Here is a 25,477-nt window from a genome sequence, read left to right as displayed (position 1 = left end):
TTTGTCTTGTTCTGTAACTCTATTAAGAAAACATCTGCAAAGACCTTTTCTTTTCATTAATCGACATAATTAAAACAGTACACACATGCTCAAAAGATTTGTTACCTCGTCTTTATTTTCATTTTTCCACGTACTTCCTGGTGTAAAGTACAATAAACGCTCCTCTAAATCTGTAGGTAAAGTAAAGCCACGGGTAAATTTGGTAATCTGCGTTGTCTATTCTGGAAATAAGAGGAACATAAAGCTCAAACAAGAATCAAACAAACTGTTTTCAACAAAACCGCATAACACTCAAACAAGAATCAAACGAATGGATTTCAACAAAAGCTCAAAACAAGAATCAAACAGTTTTCAATAAAACCAACTGTTCTATCAGGAAAGTAGTTTTGCTTCTGCAGGTTTCCTAACCCATTTTTTTTTCTTTTTCCAGCGTTGACTGAACGCAGTTATTCACAAAAGAATACTGGGGTTGACACCATAATCATGTCATTTGGTCCGCTAAGAAAGGCTCAAATGCCCTGTTGTGGAACCGTCACTGCTGCACTGCATTGGGGTGAGGCTAGACGGATCCAGTGGTCAAAGTTGAAGCCTTTTTTGTGGAAATAATGTGACAATAAGCTAATCTTTCACCTACCCACATTTACCAGACTTCTAATGCCTTCAAGAGTTCTGGATGGAAGAAAATCAAAACCAAAAATAATCACAACTATGATGAAAAAAAAAAGTTTGCAGTTTATCTTGTGCCTGGATCAGTACACATCACAGGATAAAGTGTCTTAATAAACAAATCATATTTACAAACTAGCAATTGAAACTGTACAGGTGTTAAAGAGATCTTGAAGCAGAAGATATGAAGTTCTTCATACAGCAGCTGCTTGGCTGTCAGGACAGTTAAAGTCCACAGCCCAACAATTAGAAGAGTATGAGTGGTGATGAATCAAACTGGTCCATGAACAGATGTTTACATATCCATCACTGCTCTGATGTCATCAATGCGAGATGATTTCCTGTCAGTGGTCTTGGAGCCAAAGGCCTTCTCCACCAGATCTTGCTTCTTCCTCTGGATCTTCACCATGTTCTCCTCTACAGAATCCTTAACGATGAACTGAACACACACACACACACACACACTAAAACCAATGTCCTTATGTTCCTCTCAGAACCAACAAGCATAGATACAGTAATTCACAATTCTACCCATTAGCACAGTCTGTAAGAAAATCAATTGTGAAAAATCTACATGCATAGGAATTTGTCTGATAATTAGTGTAGACATGCTGATAACTTAGGAGTTGTATAGTCTCAATGGCACAAAAAAACCAGCATCCTGTGTGAAAGGGGCAGTACAAAACAACATCGCAGCTCACTGTATCACTTTGCATACGAAAATTAACATTCGTGTTACTTTGAAAGGTGAAGAAGAAGCCAGTTGAGCTTTAACGTAGGGATGGGTGTTGCCAGTGATTTCTCAAAGATTATACAGTTATTTTTTCCATTCTGTGCTCCTTTCCTCTTAAATTAAGAAGGACTTGTGTTTTGGGAATAGCTGTTCAATGTACAGCACCAAAGGCGGCTGCTGCCAACCCAGGTCCCGACAGACCTGGCACAGAGCCTCAACCGATCCAGTATGGTCTTGTCAACCTGCATACGGATTTGGCAAAATTTTAAGTCGGATGCCCTTTCTGACACAACCACTAACTCTATGGACAGGGGCACAGTTAAAGTGTCGGATGTCATCCCAGTATTCATATCCTGTTTGAGAAATGTTAGCAGTTGAATAACATTCTTATTCATGAGATATATCCAAATGAACACCCTGATAGATACACAAGCTCATCTAGTTGCTGTAGTAACTAGCCAAAGGTGAGACCTCATTCTGGCTTCCTGACCTTCGTAACGAAGACGTTCCTCTTCTGGCCTAGGCGGTGACAGCGGTCAATACACTGCTCCTCAACAGCAGGATTCCATGCCTAACAAAGCCATGTATACACACACACACAGGCACGCACAGACACACACACACAGAGTGTGAGCGTGAAGTGCAGGTTTGTATGGAGTATGGGGTTATTGTAAGCTCAATTAGGCTTTGAAATCAGAAACAGATCTACAGCAACATTGAACATTTCAATAGTCTGATACCTTGTTTTCACTTGTGTGTAAGCCATGTAACTAGCATTAAGGAAGTCACATCAGAAGATGCACTTTTTTTTTGTTGTGGATTTTTCCCTCTTTTTCTCCCCAATTGTATCCAGCCAATTACCCCACTCTTCCGAGCCATCCTGGTCGCTGCTCCACCCCCCTGCCAATCCGAGGGGGGGCTGCAGACTACCACATGTCCCCTCCGATACACGTAGAGTCACCAGCTGCTTCTTTTTTACCTGACAGTCAGGAGTTTCGCCAGGGGGATATAGCGCGTGGGAGGATCATGCTATTCCCCCAGTTCCCCCTCCCCCCTAAACAGGCACCCTGACTGACCAGAGGAGGGGCTAGTGCAGCGACCAGGACACCTACCCAGATCCGGCTTCCTACCCGCAGACATAGCCAATTGTGTCTGTAGGGATGCCCGACCAAGCCGAAGGCAATGTGGACTCGAACCGATGATCACTGGTAGGTGGTAGGTAACGGAATAGACCGCTACGCTACCCGGAAGCCCCAGATGCACATTTCTTTAGTTGAGAAAAATGCATCACCGACAAAACAGGTTGCCTCCTTTTGCTAAACGCTCACCCACAACTACCCATAATGTCTATTGTATGGACTATTATATAATATACAAATGGAATTTGAGAAATTTGTAAGGTAATATGCAAAGATAATATTTGTATACATAACATCTTAACAGCAACTTGAGTGTGGGTGTGTGCAGGCATAGCTGTCCCAAGTCATCCTAGTTCGTTCCGGACAAGTTAAATTGTACCAGCACTCACTAGATGACACACCAAAGAAAAGGGAGAAAGCAGGAGCTGGGGAGACATGGCCACTCTCTCCCGTCTAAAGACTCAGCAGACACCTTGCTTTTTTTAACTAGCTGGTTTTATCTCCGGTGTTATTAAGGTTGTAGGTTTGTAAATAAATGACCTTCAACCACGGGGATAACCACAGTGCTGACCACTGTTACTTCACAGCAAGACGGTCCTGGGTTCGAACCCCAGGCCCTTTCTGTGTGGACTTTGCATGTTCTCCACGTGTCTGTGTGGATTGCTGCTGGGTGCTCCGGTTTCCTCCCATCATCAAAGACATGCAAGTTAGGGTTAACACAGGACTGCGCCCCTGACCAAGGCAATAGGAAAAAAGAACGGGAGTTGGTCCTGCGCGCTACACTGCAGCTTCCAACTGCTCCTAGAATAGGCTGGGTTAAATGCAGAGAACTTCATTGTATGTATGCACAATGACAAATAACGTGTCTTCTTCTTCAAAGACCATCACCATCTGTATCTCTGCCCCACTGAGGGCTCAGTTGTGATAGAGATGTGTCATGGTGGGGCTCTAAACAAGACTAAATTTCTTAATGCAAACTGTTGAGGCAAGTATGAATGAGATGGAGTGTGTCTGAATGCTGGTCAAGCTCTACTTACAGGGTCCATGAGGAAGACACGGGAGGCTGCAGTTAAATTTAGGCCCACCCCTCCAGCCTTCAGCGACAGCAGCATGACGACAGGACTGTTGGGAGCAGGGTCCTGAAACTCTTGGATGACCTGGGCACGCCTCTTCTGGCTCATGGTGCCATCCAGGCGCACAAAACTGATGTTTTTCACTCTGGGCAACAGAAGGGGAGAGAGGGATGATGACAGCAGTAAAATGAGAAAATGTGTAAATCATAGTCAAAAATGAAGATAGAAAAAAAAGGTAACCCAGAAAATTCCACTAAAAAATCTACTGTTGCATTAACCTTTTCTTTTGTTTTTAATGCAATATTTTCCCCCTATATTGGCATCTTTGGCCTGTTGCTTTGTAAAGTTCTCTGCATTGCAATTAAATGTTCTAGATGTGTAAGAGAAATCAAATTTGACTGATTGATTATACTCCTAAAACCAGAACTTTAAGGCGAACTATCAATAAAAGACAAATGCTTAACTCTCCATTTAAATCTGCATCTCTGTGTGATTTACCTGAGTGGTGTCTCTAATATGGTGAGGAAGCGTGTGAACTGAGAGACCACCAAACATTTGGTGCTGCTGTCCTCATATCGCAGCCTGAGCAGGTTACCCATCAAAGCCTCCACCTGTGCGCAAGACAGACATACGAACGGGGCTGTCACAGAGGGGGCGGGTGCGAGGCCCTGCTCACTGACATGCATGCGCATGAACCACGGTCACATGCAGCACACGTAATCTCGGTGGAATACAAAAAACATAAATATATATATACACACACACACACACATATATATATATATATATATATATATATATATACACACACTCACCGGCCACTTTATTAGGCACACCTGTCCAACTGATCGTTAACGCAAATTTCTAATCAGCCAATCACATGGCAGCAACTCAATGCATTTAGGCATGTAGACATGGTCAAGAAGATCTGCTGCAGTTCAAACCGAGCATCAGAATGGGGAAGAAAGGTGATTTAAGTGACTTTGAACGTGGCATGGTTGTTGGTGCCAGACGGGCTGGTCTGAGTATTTCAGAAACTGCTGATCTACTGGGATTTTCACGCACAACCATCTCTAGGGTTTACAGAGAATGGTTCGAAAAAGAGAAAATATCCAGTGAGCGGCAGTTCTGTGGGCGAAAATGCCTTGTTGATGCCAGAGGTCAGAGGAGAATGGCCAGACTGGTTCGAGCTGATAGAAAGGCAACAGTAACTCAAATAACCACTCATTACAACTGAGGTATGCAGAAGAGCATCTCTGAACGCACAACATGTCGAACCTTGAGGCAGATGGGCTACAGCAGTAGAGGACCACACCGGGTGCCACTCCTGTCAGCTAAGAACAGGAAACTGAGGCTACAATTCGCACAGGCTCACCAAAATTGGACAATAGAAGATTGGAAAAACGTTGCCTGGTTTGATGAGTCTCGATTTCTGCTGTGACATTCGGATGGTAGGGTCAGAATTTGGCGTCAACAACATGAAAGCATGTATCCATCCTGCCTTGTATCAACGGTTCAGGCTGCTGGTGGTGGTGTAATGGTGTGGGGGATATTTTCTTGGCACACTTTGGGCCCCTTAGTACCAATTGAGCATCGTGTCAACGCCACAGCCTACCTGAGTATTGTTGCTGACCATGTCCATCCCTTTATGACCACAGTGTTCCCATCTTCTGATGGCTACTTCCAGCAGGATAACACGCCATGTCATAAAGCTCGAATCATCTCAGACTGGTTTCTTGAACATGACAATGAGTCCACTGTACTCAAATGGCCTCCACAGTCACCAGATCTCAATCCAATAGAGCACCTTTGGGATGTGGTGGACCGGGAGATTCGCATCATGGATGTGCAGCCGACAAATCTGCAGCAACTGCGTGATGCTATCATGTCAATATGGACCAAACTCTCTGAGGAATGTTTCCAGTACCTTGTTGAATCTATGCCACAAAGGATTAAGGCAGTTCTGAAGGCAAAAGGGGGTCCAACCCGGTACTAGCAAGGTGTACCTAATAAAGTGGCCAGTGAGTGTATATATAAATTGCAGGATTGCAGGCCCCATGCCATCGCACACTTCGCACAACCCATGCGATGGTTCTGCACACGGACGTTTCCACAGAATTGAGGAGGGATTCTTCTTTCAGTGTTGAACATTGCTGCGAGATAAGAACTTATCTCCAAAACATTAAAAACACTGAAGACAAACAAAATCATTTTTAACATTGAAATTAGCACATTTCAGAAATTTACAATAAATTTTTACTGATTTTCATGTGATTTATCAAATTCGATTGGGATAAGCAGCTTGGATAATGGTGGATGGATTATCAAATCTACTCTGCGAAAAATCACAAAAATTAGTGTTCCTTGGTTTTCTTGTGACAGCAGCAATATTCAAGACTTCCGTGTCGGTCATTGGTCAGTGGGGAAGTGAAAGAAAATAAGGATCTTGTTTTGAGCAGTCTTAGTGGTTTCCTACCACTTAAGTAACAATATGGACTGCAAGACACAACAAAAGAATTTAATTTTGTAGACAAATAAAAACAAAAGCATTTTTGTCCAAACATCAGCAGTTGGGTGTCAAGTCCAAACTGCCTAATGAAGGCTTTTGCCAAACATTATGCTCTTAAAGCCACAATAACTGGATCATTTTTTAAGTGCTTAGTGTTGCACCTTTTCATCCCTATGTGCACTTTAGATAATGCTTTAATTCAAATAAGCTGGTAAGAATGATAGAAAAGTGAAATCCCTACATTCTCTGACTTGCAAGCAACATTATTCAGTTAAACTGGCAGGGCTGCATAATACTGACAGAGAGAAAATCACTGTTGACTTTGACCAGTGCCGCCATTGCAGTAGAGACTGCACTCTTGGAGAAAAATGGCTGAATAAAAAGCTGAACCAGTATGAATTTATAGGAAGACTTTCTTGGACATCACAACTGAGGGAAAATATACATAATAACAAACAATTTGTTAGGGAATCCTCCTGAAATACCTTTCCTTTCAAGGGGAAAAATATCCTGTTGTTATTTAGAAAACGCAGCACATGACACTGCATATTTGACACTGATTTAGCTGGCCAATACTACAGCCTTGTATGCACGCGTGTGTGTGTGTGTATGTATGTGTACTACTGTAATGTAAGATGATGCTGTCCCATTCCCCTTCTTCTTCATTTGGGCCACAAATCAGAAAAACAGGGTCAGCTGAACATCATAAACCTCCAATGCATGATAGCCATCCAGTGTCTTGCTCGACGACCCTTGAGAAGAGCAAATTGTGTGTGTGTGTGTGTGTGTGTGTGTGTGTGTGTGTACCTTTGAGCTGGTCCTCCATTTTGCAGAGTGTGATTTGTCCTCCTCCACATCCTCCTGTGAAAACTCTACCAACTGACTGGTTTTTATCTCGCTTCGACAAAGGGGACAGCGTGCCATCTCCTATACACATACATATATGCACACAGCACATTTCAAGGAGGCTTGATTACATCAACATGGCAGCCCATTTTCATCAAATAACAATTACAATAAAGTCAAAAGATCTAACCACAATAATCTGTCGTTTGCTGTTAAGAGCTCACATACCTGTTCAGAGCTGATGACCTGGGCAATGCAGGGCCGGCAATAGACGTGGGCACAATGTGTGATGACAGGCAGACGGACCGAATCCAGGCACACAGAACACTCCTCATCAGAACCACTGGCCAAAACCAGCCGCAGCTTCTCCATCAGATGCTCTCGCAGCTCTGCTGGGGTGCCTGCTTCACATGGAATGAGAGGAAGAGAGAGCAAGAGAGAAAGGTTATGGATATAGGCAAAGAGAAGAATAAATTATTAGTAGAATTTAACACAGCCCAAATAATGTTCAAAGCAAGAAACAATCTACTACCGAGTAATATACAAGCAATATTCTCAGATAGAGAAGGAGAATATAATGTGACAGGGAAATCATCCATCCATCCATTATCCAAACCGCTTATCCTGCTCTCAGGGTCACGGGGATGCTGGAGCCTATCCCAGCAGTAATTGGGCGGCAGGCGGGGAGACACCCTGGACAGGCCGCCAGGCCATCACAGGGCCATTTTGAAAATATTGTCATTCAAAACTTTAAAATTTGTTGGTCATACTGCCTGCTTTTGGGACACACAAACCCCTCCACCACATTAAGGTTACGATTTTCGGAGGGGATTCTCAGCACCTCACCCGGAAAAGGGAAACTGGGGCCCCCTCCTGGAGTCTGACCTGGGAAGGGAGCTCGCTGGCGAGTGTCTGGTGGCTGGGCCTTGGCCCATGGGGCCCGGTCGGGCCCAGCCTGAAAAAACAACATGGAGCCTTCACCCTGTGGACCCACCATACGCGGGGATGAGCATTGGGGTAGGGTGCAATGCAGGCCGGGCGGCAGGCAAAAGAGGGGACCGAGGCGTGCCAACTTCTGGAGGATGAGACGTGGAATGTCACCTCTCTGGCAGGGAAGGAGCCTGAGCTGGTACGAGAGGTGGAGGGGTACCAACTAAACTTAGCACAAAAAGTAAGGAAATGTGTGTTTGGTAGATTGTTTCTTTGTTGTAACAATGCTTCTTGGCAATAAATCTTATATCAGGCACCAGAATGTCAGCAGCTGGGGTACCAGAAGCTCAACACAAGAGTCAATAGCAACAGCAAAATAAGCTGTTTGGCATTGGCAGAGAAGATTTGGCAAATTTTTCATGGGTGCAACCCACATACTCAGCTCTGCTGCTCATCCCACAAATGCATGTTCCTTACAAATGTGGCACCATTTAAAAGAGAAATAAACAGGCTTTCCAACGGTATACGATTTATTGCCAAGAAGCATTGTTACAAAAAAGAAATAATCTGCCAAACACAAATTTCCTTACTTTTGTGCTTAGTATAGATATAGTAGTTGGGCTCACCTCCACACATAGCATGGGCTCTGGTACCAAATTCCTGGAGAGTGGCTGGACTCATTACTTTTCCGGAGTTGGTCAAGGTGACAGGCGCCTTCCACCTACTCCTTTCGAACATGTAACAAATAATCTGATGCATACGGAGATTTGTTCACTGAGTTTGATGTGTGGCTTTGTTGATCACTTCAGATTATTGGCAATGGCTTATCTGTATGTTATATCCTGCTTATTTACGTTTGAAATAAATCATCATTCATCATCCATTCAATTATCAAGTGACGGGAAACAAACTGACAATACATAACTTTTAAAGAGTTTTTTGTTCGTTATTGAAACTTTTTTCCTTTGGATTGGGGAGAAAGGGGGCGGGGGGGGATAACGTCTAATTGGCTCCTGGGTGGCAGATAAGGAAATGAGGGAAATGCTTTCTTGGCAAAAAAAAAAAAAGAAAAGAAAAGGTATCTGGGTATGTTATAGTCTTTGGTAAATGTTTCAAATGAGGTGAACGTTCTGTCTGTAAATGGATCGCAGGAAAAACACCAGACCATTTCTCTGCCAATGTTGAAATGCATTATCCAGCACAGATGATGGGAAGAATTGATTATTTGCTACTGGAAAAAACCCGCTAGCATGCTTTAATCCAAAATGACTCCTAAACTGTAGCCATAGCCCTTTAACCGCTGGGTTTGTTATTTGTATGTTAGGATTATATGGTAGTGGAGAGGTGAGCAAGACGGAATACCTATGTGTGAATGAGAGGGAGGACAGTGGAATGGTGAGGATGCAAGAAGTAGAGGTGACGAAGGCGTATGAGTTTAAATACTTGGGGTCAATTGTCCAAAGTAATGGGGAGTGCAGAAGAGAGGTGAAGAAGAGAGTGCAGGCAGGGTGGAGTGGGTGGAGAAGAGTGTCAGGAGTGATTTGCGACAGAAGGGTACCAGCAAGAGTTAAAGGGAAGGTGATGGTTGTGAGACCAGCTATGTTATAGGGTTTGGAGACAGTGGCACTGACGAAAAGACAGGAGGTGGAGCTGGAGGTGGCAGAGTTGAAGATGATAAGATTTTCACTGGGAGTGATGAAGAAGGACAGGTTTAGGAATGATTATATTAGAGGGACCGCTCAAGTTGGACGGTTTGGAGACAAAGCAAGAGAGGCAAGATTGACATGGCTTGGACATGTGTGGAGGAGAGATGCTGAGTATATTGGCAGAAGGATGCTGAATATGGAGCTGCCAGGGAAGAGGAAAAGAGGAAGGCCGAAGAGGAGGTTTATGGATGTGGTGAGAGAGGACATGCAGGTGGCTGGTGTGACAGAGGAAGATGCAGAGGACAGGAAGAAATGGAAACGGAGGATCCGCTGTGGCGACCCCTAATGGGAGCAGCCGAAAGTAGTAGTAGAGATAGTGGAGAAGTGAGTACTGGTAAAGGATTGGATAAGAGTTCCATGTGAGCCCAATCCGGGCCCTGTTTATTCTTACATATAAATGCCTAATGTAAAAGTTTTACAATGTTCACAACCCAGTAGGACCAAATAAATTTAGGCAAACCTAGAAACTTTTTCTTTTTTTTTTTTGGAATTTCGCCCCCCTTTTCTCCCCAACTGTATCCAGCCAATTACCCCACTCTTCTGAGCCGTCCCGGTTGCTGCTCCACCCCCTCTGTCGATCCGGGGAGGGCTGCAGACTATCACATGCCTCCTCTGATACATGTGGAGTCGCCAGCCGCTTCTTTTCACCTGACAGTGAGGACTTTCACCAGGGGGACGTAGCACGTGGGAGGATCACGCTATGCCTCCAAGTCCCCCCCCCCCCCCGAACAGGTGCTCAACTGACCAGAGGAGGCGCTAGTGCAGCAACCAGGACACATAGTAACATCCGGCTTCCATCCGCAGACACGGCCAATTGTGTCTGTAGGGACATCCGACCAAGCTGGAGGTGACATGGGAATTCGAACTGTCAATCCCCTTTTTAGTAGGCCACGGAATAGACTGCCATGCCCCCTGAACACCCCCGACTGAAACTTTTTTTTAATGTAGATATCATGATTTGAAACTATACCGCCTTGCCATACATAGCAAGTGGTAATTTTGCATAGAAATGTGCTTTTATGAATCCGTTATGGGATAAGCAACTCATAAAGGCAAGTGTTGACAGTAAGACACTGTTAGTTACCTATGACCGCATCATTAACCCTGCCTGTAAGTTTAATGAATACGGCCCATATATTGTTTACAAATACTAATGATTCAAAAGACAATGCAGTCATCGATTAAATGGGATGATGGCCTGAGCTGGAAAGCTAAGCCATTAAGTTGTGGTGTATTGCAATGCAGGGTATGCATGGAATCTTTTCTTTCTACGAAGTCTTTTTACACCAGCTACAAAAATTGTTGAAGGTTTGCAGATATTTTACTACTAGAATGAACAAACAAACAAGTGAAAAATCGGCATGAAGTCCCTGGTGTTACCTAGGTCTGAGGATATGTTGGCCAGAAGATCAGGGTGGCAGCAGTGCTGTCGGAGTCTCATCATGATGGCCAGCACATTGGCATGGTTCCTCAACACTGTCCCCTCAGCTACATATCTACAAAGACGCACACATGAGCACACATGACAAAAGAAGTTTCTCAGTAGTTTTCTTGAAGATTTACAACCTTTATAATAAAAATTATTTGGAAGTCATGCCAGAGCAATGTTAAAAAAAACAAAGAAACAGCAAAAAAGCAAAAGGGTAGCACAGTCAAGTACTGTCAGTATTTTAGTTACTGTACAATAAGGCATGTCAGTCACAACAAACCAATGGTGAGAATTATAAAATGATAGGGACAAAATTTAATATCAAAACAGTACACAAGTGGCATGCAGCGAGCTAGGGCTGTGCGATGACCAAAATCTCATCATGATATAGATCATTCATATCACGATAACGATACAGATGACGATATAGCACATTTTCTGTAAATTCAACGAAGTAGTTTATATAAAATGACCACATGGCAAGGCCTACTTCTTATTACATTCTGAATTATATAGAAAAGCGCTATATAAATACAGTCCACTTACCTACTTACTCGACAAATAAAGGTACTACTTACTCATATTTGATTATTTTTCTCCTTTTATTTAAAACCTTTGCGTAAATTTTAAATTAAGCGTGTAAAAGAGGCCACTGGTGTTTGAGTCTGTTGTGTGGACTGGCGTGTGACATATTTTGCAAAATATGGTTTTCTGGTCCAAGTCAGATTTTTCATATCCAAACCACATCCATATGATAGAAGTAGCCCGTCTTTTACGTACAAGCTCCTTGTTTTGTCCTGGCTAGTTGGAGTCCTTCTGTTCGGAATTACCCCATTCTGCGTTACATTCACTGTCCTCCATGTTTGCTTGTATTGCCTTCATGCAAATTTCCTTCCTGCGTCCGTGCTGTGCAAAGAACGGAAAGGGTGGTCCAAATGACGAAAAATATTGCCTTAGAGAGCGTGATTTGCAACACAATGAAATAAACTATAGAATAATAGTATGAATATTAATATGAAACGATAGACGTTTTCTATCGTCACATGATATATACTGTTATATCGCACAGCCCTAGTAATGACAATATCACAAGCTCGAGCCCCCGAACAGCCAATATTTGACCATCAACTGTTGTTGTGTGCTGTCAAAATGTCCCTAACTAATCAGTCATTCTCTGAAGTCATTCTGAATAAGAGCCTCCACTTATAAGGTTCTCACACCCCACCCCAACAGAAAACGTAAACCCACTCATACTCAAGTCAACTGACAATACAATTTCACTTAGGAGATAAATTAGATTTATTCCATCATAACCTGTGACTCACCGCCCAAAATATGTAACCTCCACATAGCATCTTTGTCTCCAGGTGGGGTTGTACCCAGTCAACTGCTGGGTATTCTGAAATTTGTCCTCAGTTTTGTTGGACTCTCTCTCATGCATGCACGCACGCACACATGCACACACACACCTGCTAATTGTCCTTCTTCCCTCGTTGCGTGCCAGCTCGTACTCCTCTCTCTCCTGCTGTGTCAGAACAACCTGTTCGACACATACTGTCTTCTCAGTGAGTGACACCAGGAAGCGCCCATTCACCTTACTGCTCTTGGTCCGCCGCAGGGTGATGCACTTGACCAGGGTCTGGAGGTTCCTGTACCAAGTGTCCAGCTAAAGTTATCAGCACTTGATCTGGCAACTTTAGGCTTGGACTGCCGTTAATAACATCTGATGTCTGAATATTAATGGTGAAATGTCTCTCTAAATACAAAACAATTTGTTCTAGTGTTAAAAAGGGCCATGTTTGGTCAAACGTTGTCGTAACAGGGGGACAAGCTAATCTTTTGTTTTCGCCCGTTTGTTTTTTTATTGATAAGCACAGAACTTTTTGCAGCGTGTATCAATATGCTGATGCCATAACAAGATCATAGGTCATAAAGTGGGTATGAGGCTCCATTAGCAAAGTTGTATGGCGTAAACATAGTGGTGTGCACTCACTGCAAAGCCACCTTGTCTCCATGTGTGACAGGTCTCTGAATCACCCTATTCCACCACTCCCTTTCATTGAAAGGCTTCAGACACAGGAAGGCCAACAGCATCCACAGGTCCTTCACACTATTCTGAATGGGAGTACCTGAAAGGGCGTAAACATAAGCACACAGACAAAATTTGTCCCAGCCCTCACACCAGGACTATGTGGGGGTGTGTGTATGTGCGCACAAGGCTATGTATATGTCCAAAGGTCAGTTGCACCTGAGAGTATCCAGTGGCGCTGAGCTTTCAGGTCGAGCACGGCTTTGCTCATCTGTGCATTGGGATTTCTTATAACGTGTCCTTCATCTAGTACCACCCTCATCCAATTAACCCCATGGAGAGGGCTCTTATTCTGAAGGAAGGGAGACAACTCCCCTTAGTTGCCAAAATGTATAGACCGAAAATTTGTTATATATATGTATATATATGAGTGTAGGGATACATAAAAAAACGGAACAAATATGTGATTTAAGAGTCGATTAAGGATCAATATTGCCTCATGTTTTCAGAATAATTTCAACCCCCCCCCACACTTATGATTTTTTTTTTAATTAAGATAAAAAGGGCATGTACCCTGTTTACACTCACCCCATAGTCAGCAGCCAGGACATTGTAGGTGGTGAGTACCACATCCTGAGACAAGAGGAACTTCCTGCTCCTGTTACGTGCTGGCCCATAGTACAGGTAAATATTCAGCTTCACATCAGTACACACATGCTCCTCAAACTGATCCTGTGTTTACACACACACACACACACACACACACACACGTGCACACCCACGGGACAGGGAAACAAAAAATACATAAGATAATAACAAGGATGCAGTTGATGTTACATCTGATGATGCAAACATGTTTTCTATAAGGTTATGTAGTAATTAAAATGATGACTTGGAATTATGTGTGGCTTTTTTATGTTTAAAAGTTGTACTGGCATTGTTAAATACAATACCTGTTGGGATCTCCGCTGGCAAGAATAATGCTATCTTGGCAGAAGGGGCTAATAAGCTAGCTTTCCAAATTATTACCCAATACATGTACAAAAGAGGAACAGAGGGATGGGGGAGCAATTATTTGCATGTGAAGTTGACAAAGAGATGGAATGTGTATGTGTGTTTTTTTTTACCAGCCAGTTGCTTAGCACAGAGAGGGGGCAGATAATAAGAGTAGCTCTCGCCAATGGTTCTCCTGCCTTTTCACTGCCAGAGAATTCCAAGCCTACACAAAAACGAGGATATACAAACATCCATTATGAATCGTTTCTTCCTTATTGCAAATTCTAAACTTTATGTACAGCCTTACTATTTCTACATGCACACAATAGTAAAACATAGATCAACAGTTGGACTCAACAGTGAGAACTCACCACGGTCTGGAGTGGCCTTCTTGGTAGTTTTCTTGATCTTGGACTTTCCACCAGATGTTGAGCCACTCAGTGCTGCAGAAAAGTCCACATCCTCCAGCAATACTGCAGCTTCAACAGAACAGGTATATGGAGAAGGAAAAAAGCAAAGAGAAACAAAAGAAAAAAATTAATACTGAAAATCAACTCTACTCCAATAAAACCAAAAAACTGCCCACATTCACTTCAGACAAATCAGTTAAATTCCACCCATGGGCACACAGGAAACACCAGCTCTGGCCCTTGTTCTTTGACTTCGCTATATTTGTTCATTTTTCTTGTTTTTATCCTGATGAGTTTTTTCCTCTGCTGTGTGTTCATTTTTCATACTAAGGGGGATTACATAGTGAACATGCAAACCGCACTCCAGTGCCCTGAAACCCATCATTTCCTTCGGCTTGTGGTGTGCAAAAATTCTTTTTCTATGCTGTGCACAGTTAACCAATAATGACTGTTTGTCAACTGCTACTATCATATTTGTGTTAACAGAAGCAGTAAACAGATTAAATATGTTTATAAAGTACATGTGTTGTGGTGATATGATGTCATGTCATGTCAACATGACTGTCTACCACGGAATTTGACAAGCTTCCTGTGGGACTGGGCGAGCGCACATACTTCACTTTTGGGGTGATTTCCAGTGAGCCAGGCTCAGCTTGTGTGAACAAGTATGCCGGTGAACATTGCTGCCGAAATGGAGCACCAGAAATTGGAAGGAGAGTCAATGGTAGAGAGGAGCAGGATATGTTGCAGATATGCGAGTAAAACCATGAGCACCATGTGACAATAGAGTTCTATAGATATGTAGAGGCACGCAAGTTATTCTATTGTACCTCTCTTGGCCTTTGGCTTGGTGGCTTTTTGCTTGCCTTTGCTCATACCTGGAAGAAGAGAGTATTGTTTAATACACACATGGAGTGGAAAGGGATAGAAACAAGAAAGCTATGAAAATTTTTCCAGTGTGCATTGGTGACCAGTGACAGTTCTTACTTCTCTCTGGCTCAACCACTTCCTCTGCCTTCTCTGGTGAATCAGTACACACCACTTCCATCTGTGGACTGACTCACAGATGAATATACTATTAAATTAGGTTACAGAATAAAGCAGAATACTTCCCCATGGCCAAATATAGTTACTGTAGCAGCAGAGGACAGGATAGATAAGAGACAATTACTGCATTTTCAGATAAGATGTTCAACTGTGCTTCATTAGCTGTTTACTAGATCAGATTTAAAAAGGGACAGTTGCAGAAATGCTTCCAAACCAACAAACGTGCAATTCTAGTTTCCGTCTGGAACTATGAATATAATCACAAATGTCAATTAGAATAAACAGACTAAGTAGTGTCAGTTGGGGGATTTCTCACAGCAAAAGGGGAACAATGGCATTTCTATTGCCTGTAAAAGTGTAAATTTGTATTTCTTTCTATTAAAGAATGTAGTTTCTGACAAGTCAAGACATTCTTGGGGACCTAATGAGACACTGTAACATGGTGACATGTTACTCTGCCAAATTCAGTGGAGATAAACTTGCCGGTCTGAGGAGGGTGGACCGGCTGCAGTGTCTTTCACCTCCGTATAATCTTCCTCAGCGGTGGTTCCTGAAACAGATAACATCGTTATCACTCCTGTTAGCTCAGCCCCCCATGCACACACACTGAAAGACCAGCCAGCGGGAAGATGGGCTGGCAAACATGTACCACATTTGACTAAAGCTAAATGACCTGACAAAGGTGCTTACTCTCATGTCTGGGGGTCTTAGCAGTAGTTTTGGCAGGTGAAGGTGGCCCCTCCTACATTAAAGTCCCCACACACAGACACATAAAAAGATGAAAAATACCTTTGATCATCAAGTCAATTTTATTTGTATAGCCCATTATCACAAATTACAAATTTGCCTCAGCAAGCACTTACACACTTCTCCAAAGGCAGCGGCTTTCCATTGTCAAAGTTGGTGAGGATCAGTGCGATGGTGGTCAAAGTTTTACCCTGAAACACAAACAGTGATCTGTTCAGACGCAGGATGCCAAGAAGTACGGAGCATTTATGTCACTGTTAATGGAGGAGGAGGGCAGGCCTGCTAAGTGCTGATCTCTGTACTTCTCTGTGTATGTGAGAGAATGCCAGGCTAAGTAAATTCTAGTCATACTTTATAAATAAATAAATAAATAAATAACAAGTTGGTCCCAATGTGCTTTAAAAGACAAGGACAAAAGGGAAGACAAAACCTCAAGTACAAACAGAAACAGCAACACACAAAAAAACAATACAAAAGAATAAACAAGACATGCATAGATCCAGATATGTTTGTTAGAGAGCGAGTAAGAGACAGACAAGCAGACTGACAGAAAAAAAAAATACAGACAGATAAACAGAACAGGAGCAGAAAGTCTCTGTTCGGTCCCTGTGTAGCCATAACCCTTGAGCAAAATGCTTAATCACAAAGAAGGTAATTTCCCTCTTGGGGATCAATCTATAAAACTTTATCAAGTAAATTAATTTGCATTTGCTTTTAAGTATTAAAAGTTAAAGCTAAAATATTTAACTTTGGACAAGTGAGTTAGATTTTCGAAGAGCCCTCCCGTACAGTATACCGCCCCTGTACGGTATAATTATTGCATAAATGCAGTTAATTATACCGTACAGTCCTTTTCTTGAATTAGAAATTTTGCCCACATTGAAAGCTGACATCCAGGCAGTAATCACAATGAACACTAGAGTGCACATGTGGACAATATTCAGGTTTTGGTAACAAGGCACATGTGTTTAATGATAATAATAATAATAATAATAATAATAAACATTGAGTTTGTATAGCACTTCTCATCTGTGGAAACAGTTCTCGAAGCGCTTCACATATAATTGTAAATGCTGTACTATCACAAAGACTGGCAAGTGTGTTCTTCATTTTGCTTTGCATTAGACTACTACAGTAAGTAAATATCCTGTGTAGACCTTTTCTATTGATGTGAACGTGCTCGTAGTCTATTTGTCAAATTATAATTATCTGTTGAGAAGGGTTTTGTTTCTTTTTGTACTCAATATAGCTATGATTTTAGGAATGCCTCTCTCTTCAAGAAAATGAACAAGGTTGCAAAACAAATCTATGGGTTATTCTCATATTACGTCACATATCACATGACGGCAACACATCCGTCATGTTGGAGGACAATGGCTCCAATCCACAGGATACTGCGTTGCTCTCACTGAGTGGTGCTAAATGTTTTCTAAACAGTCAGAGTGGACAGAATTTGTTTCAAGGTTTGAGTCGTACAGAATAGCTATCGTGGTTCGATAATTTATAATGGTTAATTTCTGCGCTGTTTTTGGTTGTTCCAATCGAGCTGACAGAGAGCGGAACAAGTCCTACTTCAACTTTCCAAAGATAATCAGCCGTCAAGGATTTGGATCAAATTTCAAAAAAGGATCAAATTTTGTTCTTGTAAACACAGATCGACAATGAGAACTTCAGTGTAAACAGTGGTTGCTAGGGTCTAGCTGTCCTCCAACATGGCGGAGCTGTTCGTTGTCAATGAAAAAGTCATGTGATTGAGAATAACCCATACCATGATTTCCATCATCTTCAAATGCTGAAGTGTAGCCATTGTTGTGTCACTGATGGTAATGTTAATTGATGGGACCACAACAACATTGTTTGTCTGTAGCTCTGAGAGTGGTATGTTGTCATCAATACCAAAGTCACTGTCTATGTCACAAACACCATTCATACTTGGTATGGATTCCTGCATTGCTGACTGTGCCCCTTTGCCACAGCTGAAGAGGAGTTTGCCCCCCCTGTGTTGAAAAGACCATGGTTATTCCACTGGTTCTGAAATTCAGTGGCAGCCCTTTGAATTCGTGGCAAATATAATGAAGACAACATAAATGGAGCTCATTAAATGAATCTAATATAACATGCTCCTCCATAAAGTTGAAAAGATTAACAAAATGAAATGACACTAATCAATTTAGCTCTGCCCATAATCTATCAATTCTTTGATTATGCACGGATCTGCCAGTAATAACACTATGTTCGTTTAATCCTCTCCAGTGTTTTCCAGTCGGTGATCACATCTCACCCTCGATGGTATTCCAAAGTTCTGAACACCAGAAGAATTCCACCAACAATTCTGTTCAGGTTGTCATTCGATATTGCTGCATATGTCAGTGGCTGAACGCCAAGACGATGTCTGTGCCTGTAGAGAGTCCGACAGCTTACCCCTAAGCATGTTGCAATGCTTTGCCAGTTCTTTCCAAGGGATACTAAATAAGATATTTGCTCTCCTGAAATGCTGTATCGAGGTCTGCCTCGATGTCCAGTCATGACAGGTGGAGACAACCGGACATAACTGTTCTCAGACCTGGTTCTTTGTCTGGTTTCATAAGCAGTCGGCAAAAAATGAAGATATCCATAACAAGGACTCTAATGTACTGACTGATTCTCTATTTCTTGACTCTTCAACAAATATTGAGCTTGACAGAAATCCAGATAAGGTTTGAACATGATCATGAAGTTCTCCATACAGCCTCTCATGAACAAAAGAATCTGTAGCTTCTCTTTGCATTTGTTCAATACATTCTAAGACCTTATTAAAAAAAAAGTCTGTCATTTTCATTGCTACTTACTCCCAAATCAAAAACCTGCACTTGATAAGAAAACAAGATGACCCTGAATAGCATCATTGTGTAGTTGTACTATTTGTCATCAGGTTAGCAAAGAATGGCTTCCTGCTTAAGGAGGAACTTCCTGTGTCAGTGAAAGTAATGGATACCAAAAAAGATGAGACAAAATACATGCGAGTGTCAATATACATATGTGAAAGTGACAATATATGTATGTGAGTAGATTTATCTTAAATGTAAGATATATTCGTGTAACAGTAAAGAATACGTGTGTGGAAGTGTAAATATATGTGACTGAAAATACATGTATGCGTTGAAAAGTGTATATGTGTGTGTGTGTATGAATAGAAATACATGCATGTGAAAGGAGAATGTATGTATGTGAGTGAAAATATATGTATGTGAAAGGAGAATGTATGTATTTACTGTGTATGTATGTGAGAGGGCCAGAATGAATTATGCCTTGTATGGCCCCTCATATACTTGTCTGTCACTTACCAGCCCCATGTCATCTGCCAGGATGCCCCCGCGAACCCTCTGGGGCCTTTCTTTGGCAGAGAAGCAGGTGAGGCTGTTGTAGTAGAGTTCTCCTCTCTTCTCCCAGAAGGGTGGGAGTGCAGAACTGTTCTCACATGCACACATCCAGGACAGGGCCTGCTTCTGGTGGGGCAGCAAAGGAGTACCCACTGCCTAAGGGGGAAGGAGACACTGTCATGTATGTGTTAAAAATTAACTGTCAGATACTAACAAGAAAGGATAATACATGCTAGCAATATCAATTGTAATATAAATTATTATAATCAACCATTCATTCTCTACAGTTGCATATTTACCATTTATCTGACATACATCTAGAGTGAATAATTATGTAACGGAAAGGTGCTAAGAAAAACAACTAAGAAAAGGGAAAGAAAGGTTATGACTAAAGACAAGCACATTACAGTGAAAACAGGAAGATAAGAGGGAATATGTACAAATGGGGAGATGGTGATATGAAATACTTCTTGAAGGGTGAGTTTTCAATCTGTGACTGGTGACACATTGTAAAACAAATGCACAAAAAAGACAGAAAATGTGTTGAATTCATTAAAATAAAATAGTTCTGAATCAAAACTTTGCTGACTCTCTTCTACAAAGTTTAAATATTGACAGGCAGTTCTCTCTCACACACACACACACACACACACACACACACACACACACCTCAGCGGCCTCCTTTTCCCCATGTTTGCTCTCCATCAGGCCATCAAAAAGGTTGTCAAATGCATTTTTTAACTGAGAAATGGAGAAGACAAGCTTATTAGCACAGTAACATGTGATTAAATATAACTGCACACGCAGAGTGGTTTTTGTTTAGCTCTGCTTGACATGTTTTTTGAATGTGAATTAAGTTTATCATCAGTCCACACTGCTTTCATTGGGAACTTGATAAAAACACTGGTTTGTTCAATTAGAGATGTGTATAACATTAAAAATGCAGTACTGCAATAATGTAACTTAAAAACCTCTCTTATTAACACGTATATTTCCAATATGAAGATGTATATTTTGCTGGAATGTAGATGTTTTACCTCCTCTGCAGTCAGCGGGACGCTAACGGTTGCTCTAGCTGATAGCGCATTGCCACTCTGAGCACCGTGACTTTTTTTCGCAACTGCCCCAGAAAGCAAGTACATACACAAACACAATATAAATACACAATTAACCAAAGGAAAATGACTGAAAATGGAACTCTTCCTTGTCACAGTCTGCTCTTTATAGATAATGTGGGGGAGAGTCCATAAGGAAGTTTGAGTGAGTACATTGCCAGGGAAAAGTCCACATGTTAATAGGGAGGGACATAGATTTGGCAGGAATGCCAAAAAAGGGTGAAGAAGTTGGTAAGATGTTGTTCTGTGTTCGTAAAAATTGGCAGTTGCAATATTTGAGAAGGCGCTCATATTTGTACCCCTAGCAGACCTAGGTTTGTGTATGATGAAAGAACGTCTACAGAGAAAATTGAAACACCATTTTTTATGTCTCTGATTGTTTATGTACAAAACAATGGATGTTATGTAGTCGCCCATAAAAGCATTAACTGTGTGTGTGTGTGTGTGTATACATACCTGTTGATATTTTTTCATCCATAAGATTGTATCCGTAGCGTCTCATGCTTTCTATCACAGAGTCTTTGTCCTCCTCTTTGCCCCAGAAGGACAGCATCACCGGCATGGAGTATTTGTTGTTAGTCCCTGAGTACACCTCCCTGAAACAGCAAACAGAACACAGAAACAGTGTGATGCAACCATATACAAACGTAAACACACACATGTACTCATTCAGATTTGTTTAACAAAAAGCCAAAAATAAAAGAATAAAAGAGGCAGAAAAAATTAAAGAACCCTTTTCTCACCCCTCAACTTTTGCTAAGTTGTTGTCCATGATACTGGCCATAACTGCTGCCAGCTCCCGCTTGATGTGTCCCACCTGGGTGCCGTACATGTTAGCCACCATCACAGCATTACAGTCGTATTTGTTCTGTGGCTGCCGCACCAGTGCAACCATCTCACCTCGGTTCACCTGACAAAGTAAAAAAAAAAAAAAAAAAGACACAAAAAACAAAAGAAGAACTTTGCTACAGCTAATTTATTTTCTTTATCTGGAAGAAAGGTTTTCTGAGCATGCACATTTTAAAGCAATGTTTTACTTCACATTCATACAGTAACTTTCTCCCTGTTGTTAAAGGTTTTTTTAGGGAGTCATTACTTATCTGATGCGAGGGTCTAAGGACAGGATGTGTTGCTGTGAAGCCCCTTGAGGCAAATTTGTAATTTGTGATATTGGGCTATACAAATACAACTGACTTGACTTGACTTGAGGGCTGCCTTATCACACATTTAATTTTGAATGCTACTCTGAAAAAGCCAGCATTAAGTGCCTTGCGCTAATGTATATTCTAATGGGTTTGTGACACTGCCTCACTTTCATTTTACAGAGATGGTGTAGTGCTTAAAGCTCACATACTTAAGATTAACATACACACATATCTCCTTTTTTTTAATACATTTTATTTCTGATTTCTCCCAATTTAGTGGCCAATCGATCCCTATTTTAATTCAAACACTCACCCTCGTACCGCATGAGTTCGCCAACTGCGTCTCTCTAGCCGGCAGTCTCGAAGGAGACGCCTCGCCACTTTCATGACAAGGCGAATCCAGGCCGAACCACTGCTTTTTCCGACACACACAGAGACGCATTCATGTGACGAACACAAGCCGACTCCGCCCCCCTCCCGAAGACAGCGTTGCCAATTATTGCTGCTTCATCGAGTCCGGCCATAGTTGGATCTGACGAGACCGGGGCACGAACCCCGGCCCCCAGTGGGCAACTGCATTGATACAAAGCTGATGCTTAGACCGCTACACTACCGCGGACCCACACATATCTCCTTAACACTGCTTATCCACCAATATCCAAGTCATGAATGCTAATTTGGTTATTGTTGGTTAAGACTTTCCTGGTAAAAATAATACAGCACATTGAATTTTAAGTCATCACCACAACAGCAAAACAAGGCAAGCAGTGGTGAGTTTGAAGAAATTGTTGTGGCTAAAAATAAGATATAGCAGACTAATGTCAAAGAAGACCTTTATGAAAAAATACAACAATAATAGATAAAACAAACATTTGTCATTTTTTGCGTAGCCGTGTAGAAAGTACTGACACAACAGCAATGTTGTTTCACTTTGAAAGGATCTCTGGGATTTGGAATGGGCAAATACCAGTATCCCCAGAGATGTCAGTGAGCTTAACAAAAACAACCCTAAGAACAAAATTGAAGGTGAGTATAAACAGTTTGTGGGTGAACAAAAATGAAACTCACCACTCCTGTATAATATCTGAGCCCCACCACAGTGCCCTGGAGATGACCAAACAATACACTGCCATCTGCATCTGGCTCCTCTGACACTGCAGCACGGATGGCCTGAGACAGCGTCTCTGTATTTGTCTCATAGAGGTCTGCGAAGAGGTCCACTTCATTGTGCCTGTCCCAACCGAACCGCCACATGCGAGGCAACATGTCTGGGAAAAAGACAAACAAAAGATATACAAACAGGTTGTCAATTTTTCACAATTTTGTGACTACTAGCGCCAAGCTACAACCAAATGTTCTGTTTGTGGGCATGATTCACTTTATGGGAAAGATGATACTGAATGTAGTTGATCTCTTCATATGTGAGAGCTGGACCTGAGGGCTGCCTGTGGAAACAGAGACTTGCACTTTAGAGAGTCATGCTGGTCCAAGTGAAGCAAACCAGTGACAATACCTAATACACTGACAATAACTATGCCTGTTACATAACTCATGGACCCTGGGGAAGAAATTTGGAGTGAACTGAGTTGACCTATGAATTGTATCAACTGATGGTATTCTTTTTCTCTTTTCTGTCTTCTGTAATTTTCCACCATGCATAAAGTTATTCAACTATTCTCCATTTGGTACAAAATGGCAAGGTGGGCGGCACGGTGGCCCAGTGGTTCGTGCTGTCGTCTCACAGCAAAAAGATCCTGGCTTTGAACCCTTGGGTTGTCCAACCTTGGGGGTCATCCCAGGTTGTCCTCTGTAGTTTGCATGTTCTCCCCGTGTCTGCAGTGGGTTTTCTCCGGGTGCTCCGGTTTCCCCCACCATCAAAAGAAACATGCATATTTGGGTTTATACTCCTGTCTGTGCCCCTGATCAAGGCAATTGGAAAAGAACTGGAGTTGGTCCCTGGGCGCAGCATCAAGGCGCCAGCCCACTGCTCCTAGCTACATAGATCACAGCTAGGATGAGTTAATTTGCAGTAACTGAATTTCCCAAAGGGGATTAATAAAGGAAACTTAATCTAGGATAACGCCTGTATGATCTTTGCAATACAATGAGACTTTCTAAAGACAAAAAAAGAGCCTCGTGAACTCGTGCAGATATACGTGTGCCCTCGTATATAAGCATCAGTTATAACTGCATATGAACTTTGTATGCCTTCTCATCCTGCACGTTTGGCGTGCAGCGAGTCTGAAATACAACACAAAGACATATTCTTTAATAGCTCTGGCAGCAATGTCGAGCAGTCTAATATCAGCTACAGACGCGATAACTAAGTTCGAGTTCAACTTTATTGCCACACGTATTTTAGAATACAACGAAATTCTTGCGCTCTGGCTCCAAAGCGTTCGTTGACCCCGAATATACCCAGCCCGCTATGGGTTACTCGCTTGTAAATATAGCTGGAAAACTAATAAGATGTAGCCAAATGAGCTAGCGTTAACTGCCACAGATGCTATCGCTGGCTTATGAGCCACGGGGCATTTTACCTTATAGTTGTCGGTGCGAATTAATGATGACTGCACAACTATTAACGTTAACGCTACGTGACGTTAGTTGCGGGTAACGTTACTAACCAGCTAATGAAGGTAACGTTAGCTGGCTTCAGTAATGCCTTTATGCTGTGTTTTTGTTTGCGTGTCCGCAACAGCTACTGGCCGAACGGGGATGTCAGCTGTTACGGTTTTTACCTGTTAGGGAGAGGCGACGGCAAACGTGTCTAATATTTGTGATGAGCGATATTGCCACCGTTGCTGTTGTCGGGAGTACCCGTCTGGATTCCGCTAGCTGTTAGCTGTTTTGCTAACAAAGTTACGCGCCCTTCTCCCACGTTTGAGCTCTGACCAATCAGCGCGAAGGAAAACAGCGAGGTTCCGGTTCTGGGACGGCCTCAACCACGTTTCGTTTCCGTCCTGCCCGGTTCTGCCCCGCTCCCTCAGGGTGAGACGTGAAACAAGAGGTCGGCGAAACCAACTAAGCGCCGAATGGTTAAAAACGCGGTGATTTTCTATGGCTCTGCAGTAGGACCAAGTAAGGTGCTGTGGTGAAATCTCAGCGCAAAATCAGCGTCTCATAGCGTTAAGATTCAGCGGAAGTTGGGCGGAGTTACGGGAGTTTGTCTGGAGTTTTTGCGTCTGACAGCAGCGGGTGAGTTGGAGTTTGTTCATTCAGCAAAGACAAACAAGTTTATGTGTTGCCCTGAATCACAATTTGATCTGAAGGTGCTTTATAATCAAGTTACATTCTGTACATTGTGCGACATCACCCCCCCCCCCCGCCCTTATTTTCAGGCACAGCACACAATCAGTGCCCATCATTTACTCTGGCATAGATACAGGCTAAAATTTCATTATTGTACCCCCCCTCCCATTTTTTTCAGACACATAGCACACAATCAATGCCCATCATTTACTCTTTTGCATAGATACAGGCTCAAATTTGATTATTGTATGAATACAAACAACTTAAGTAGTACAGTGATAAATCTTTGCACTGCATGAACTGCGGCTGGCTTAGTTATTCTTTCACCAGGGAGATATTCCAAGAG

The 25,477-nt window shown here is 42.3% G+C and overlaps 2 protein-coding genes across 2 annotated transcripts in view; one reads left to right on the top strand and one right to left on the bottom strand.

Annotated features, from left to right (window-relative positions):
- Nucleotides 1-108: 108 nt before the first annotated feature.
- On the bottom strand, nucleotides 109-24,757 carry hltf (helicase-like transcription factor). The gene is made up of 25 exons (XM_056296088.1): nucleotides 24,621-24,757; nucleotides 22,948-23,147; nucleotides 21,478-21,644; nucleotides 21,191-21,330; nucleotides 20,657-20,739; nucleotides 20,289-20,360; nucleotides 19,584-19,775; nucleotides 16,377-16,451; nucleotides 16,204-16,255; nucleotides 15,997-16,063; nucleotides 15,454-15,521; nucleotides 15,297-15,344; nucleotides 14,428-14,535; nucleotides 14,188-14,279; nucleotides 13,649-13,792; nucleotides 13,280-13,412; nucleotides 13,025-13,160; nucleotides 12,501-12,680; nucleotides 10,983-11,098; nucleotides 7,195-7,370; nucleotides 6,928-7,047; nucleotides 4,110-4,222; nucleotides 3,576-3,756; nucleotides 1,890-1,970; nucleotides 109-1,105 (listed from the first exon to the last, which is right to left on the bottom strand). Exons 2-25 carry the CDS (start codon nucleotides 23,143-23,145, stop codon nucleotides 962-964), a joined length of 2,886 nt encoding a protein of 961 aa, XP_056152063.1. The 5' UTR covers nucleotides 23,146-23,147; nucleotides 24,621-24,757; the 3' UTR covers nucleotides 109-961.
- A 105-nt stretch (nucleotides 24,758-24,862) lies between these two features.
- LOC130126847 (serine/threonine-protein kinase PAK 2-like) overlaps nucleotides 24,863-25,477 on the top strand; it is a 28,553-nt gene continuing 27,938 nt past the window's right edge. The window contains exon 1 of the mRNA XM_056296489.1: nucleotides 24,863-25,077. The gene's annotated coding sequence lies outside the window, so the exon portion shown is untranslated. The remainder of the gene's footprint in view (nucleotides 25,078-25,477) is intronic.

The sequence above is a fragment of the Lampris incognitus genome, chromosome 16 (genome assembly GCF_029633865.1).
Source record: "Lampris incognitus isolate fLamInc1 chromosome 16, fLamInc1.hap2, whole genome shotgun sequence".
NCBI lineage: Eukaryota > Metazoa > Chordata > Actinopteri > Lampriformes > Lampridae > Lampris > Lampris incognitus.
Note: the sequence above shows the minus strand (reverse complement) of the source record. Positions and strands in the feature narration are given on the sequence as shown.

What these genes read in the sequence shown, in the direction of transcription:
- hltf (XM_056296088.1), bottom strand. Translation starts at nt 23,145, where the DNA reads ATGTTGCCTCGCATGTGGCGGTTCGGTTGGGACAGGCACAATGAAGTG. An exon ending in GGGAAAAGGAGGCCGCTGAG is followed by an intron (nt 19,776 to 20,288) that starts GTGTGTGTGTGT and finishes CTTCCCCCTTAG; the next exon opens with GCAGTGGGTACTCCTTTGCT. An exon ending in TGGCAGATGACATGGGGCTG is followed by an intron (nt 16,452 to 19,583) that starts GTAAGTGACAGA and finishes TTTGTGTTTCAG; the next exon opens with GGTAAAACTTTGACCACCAT.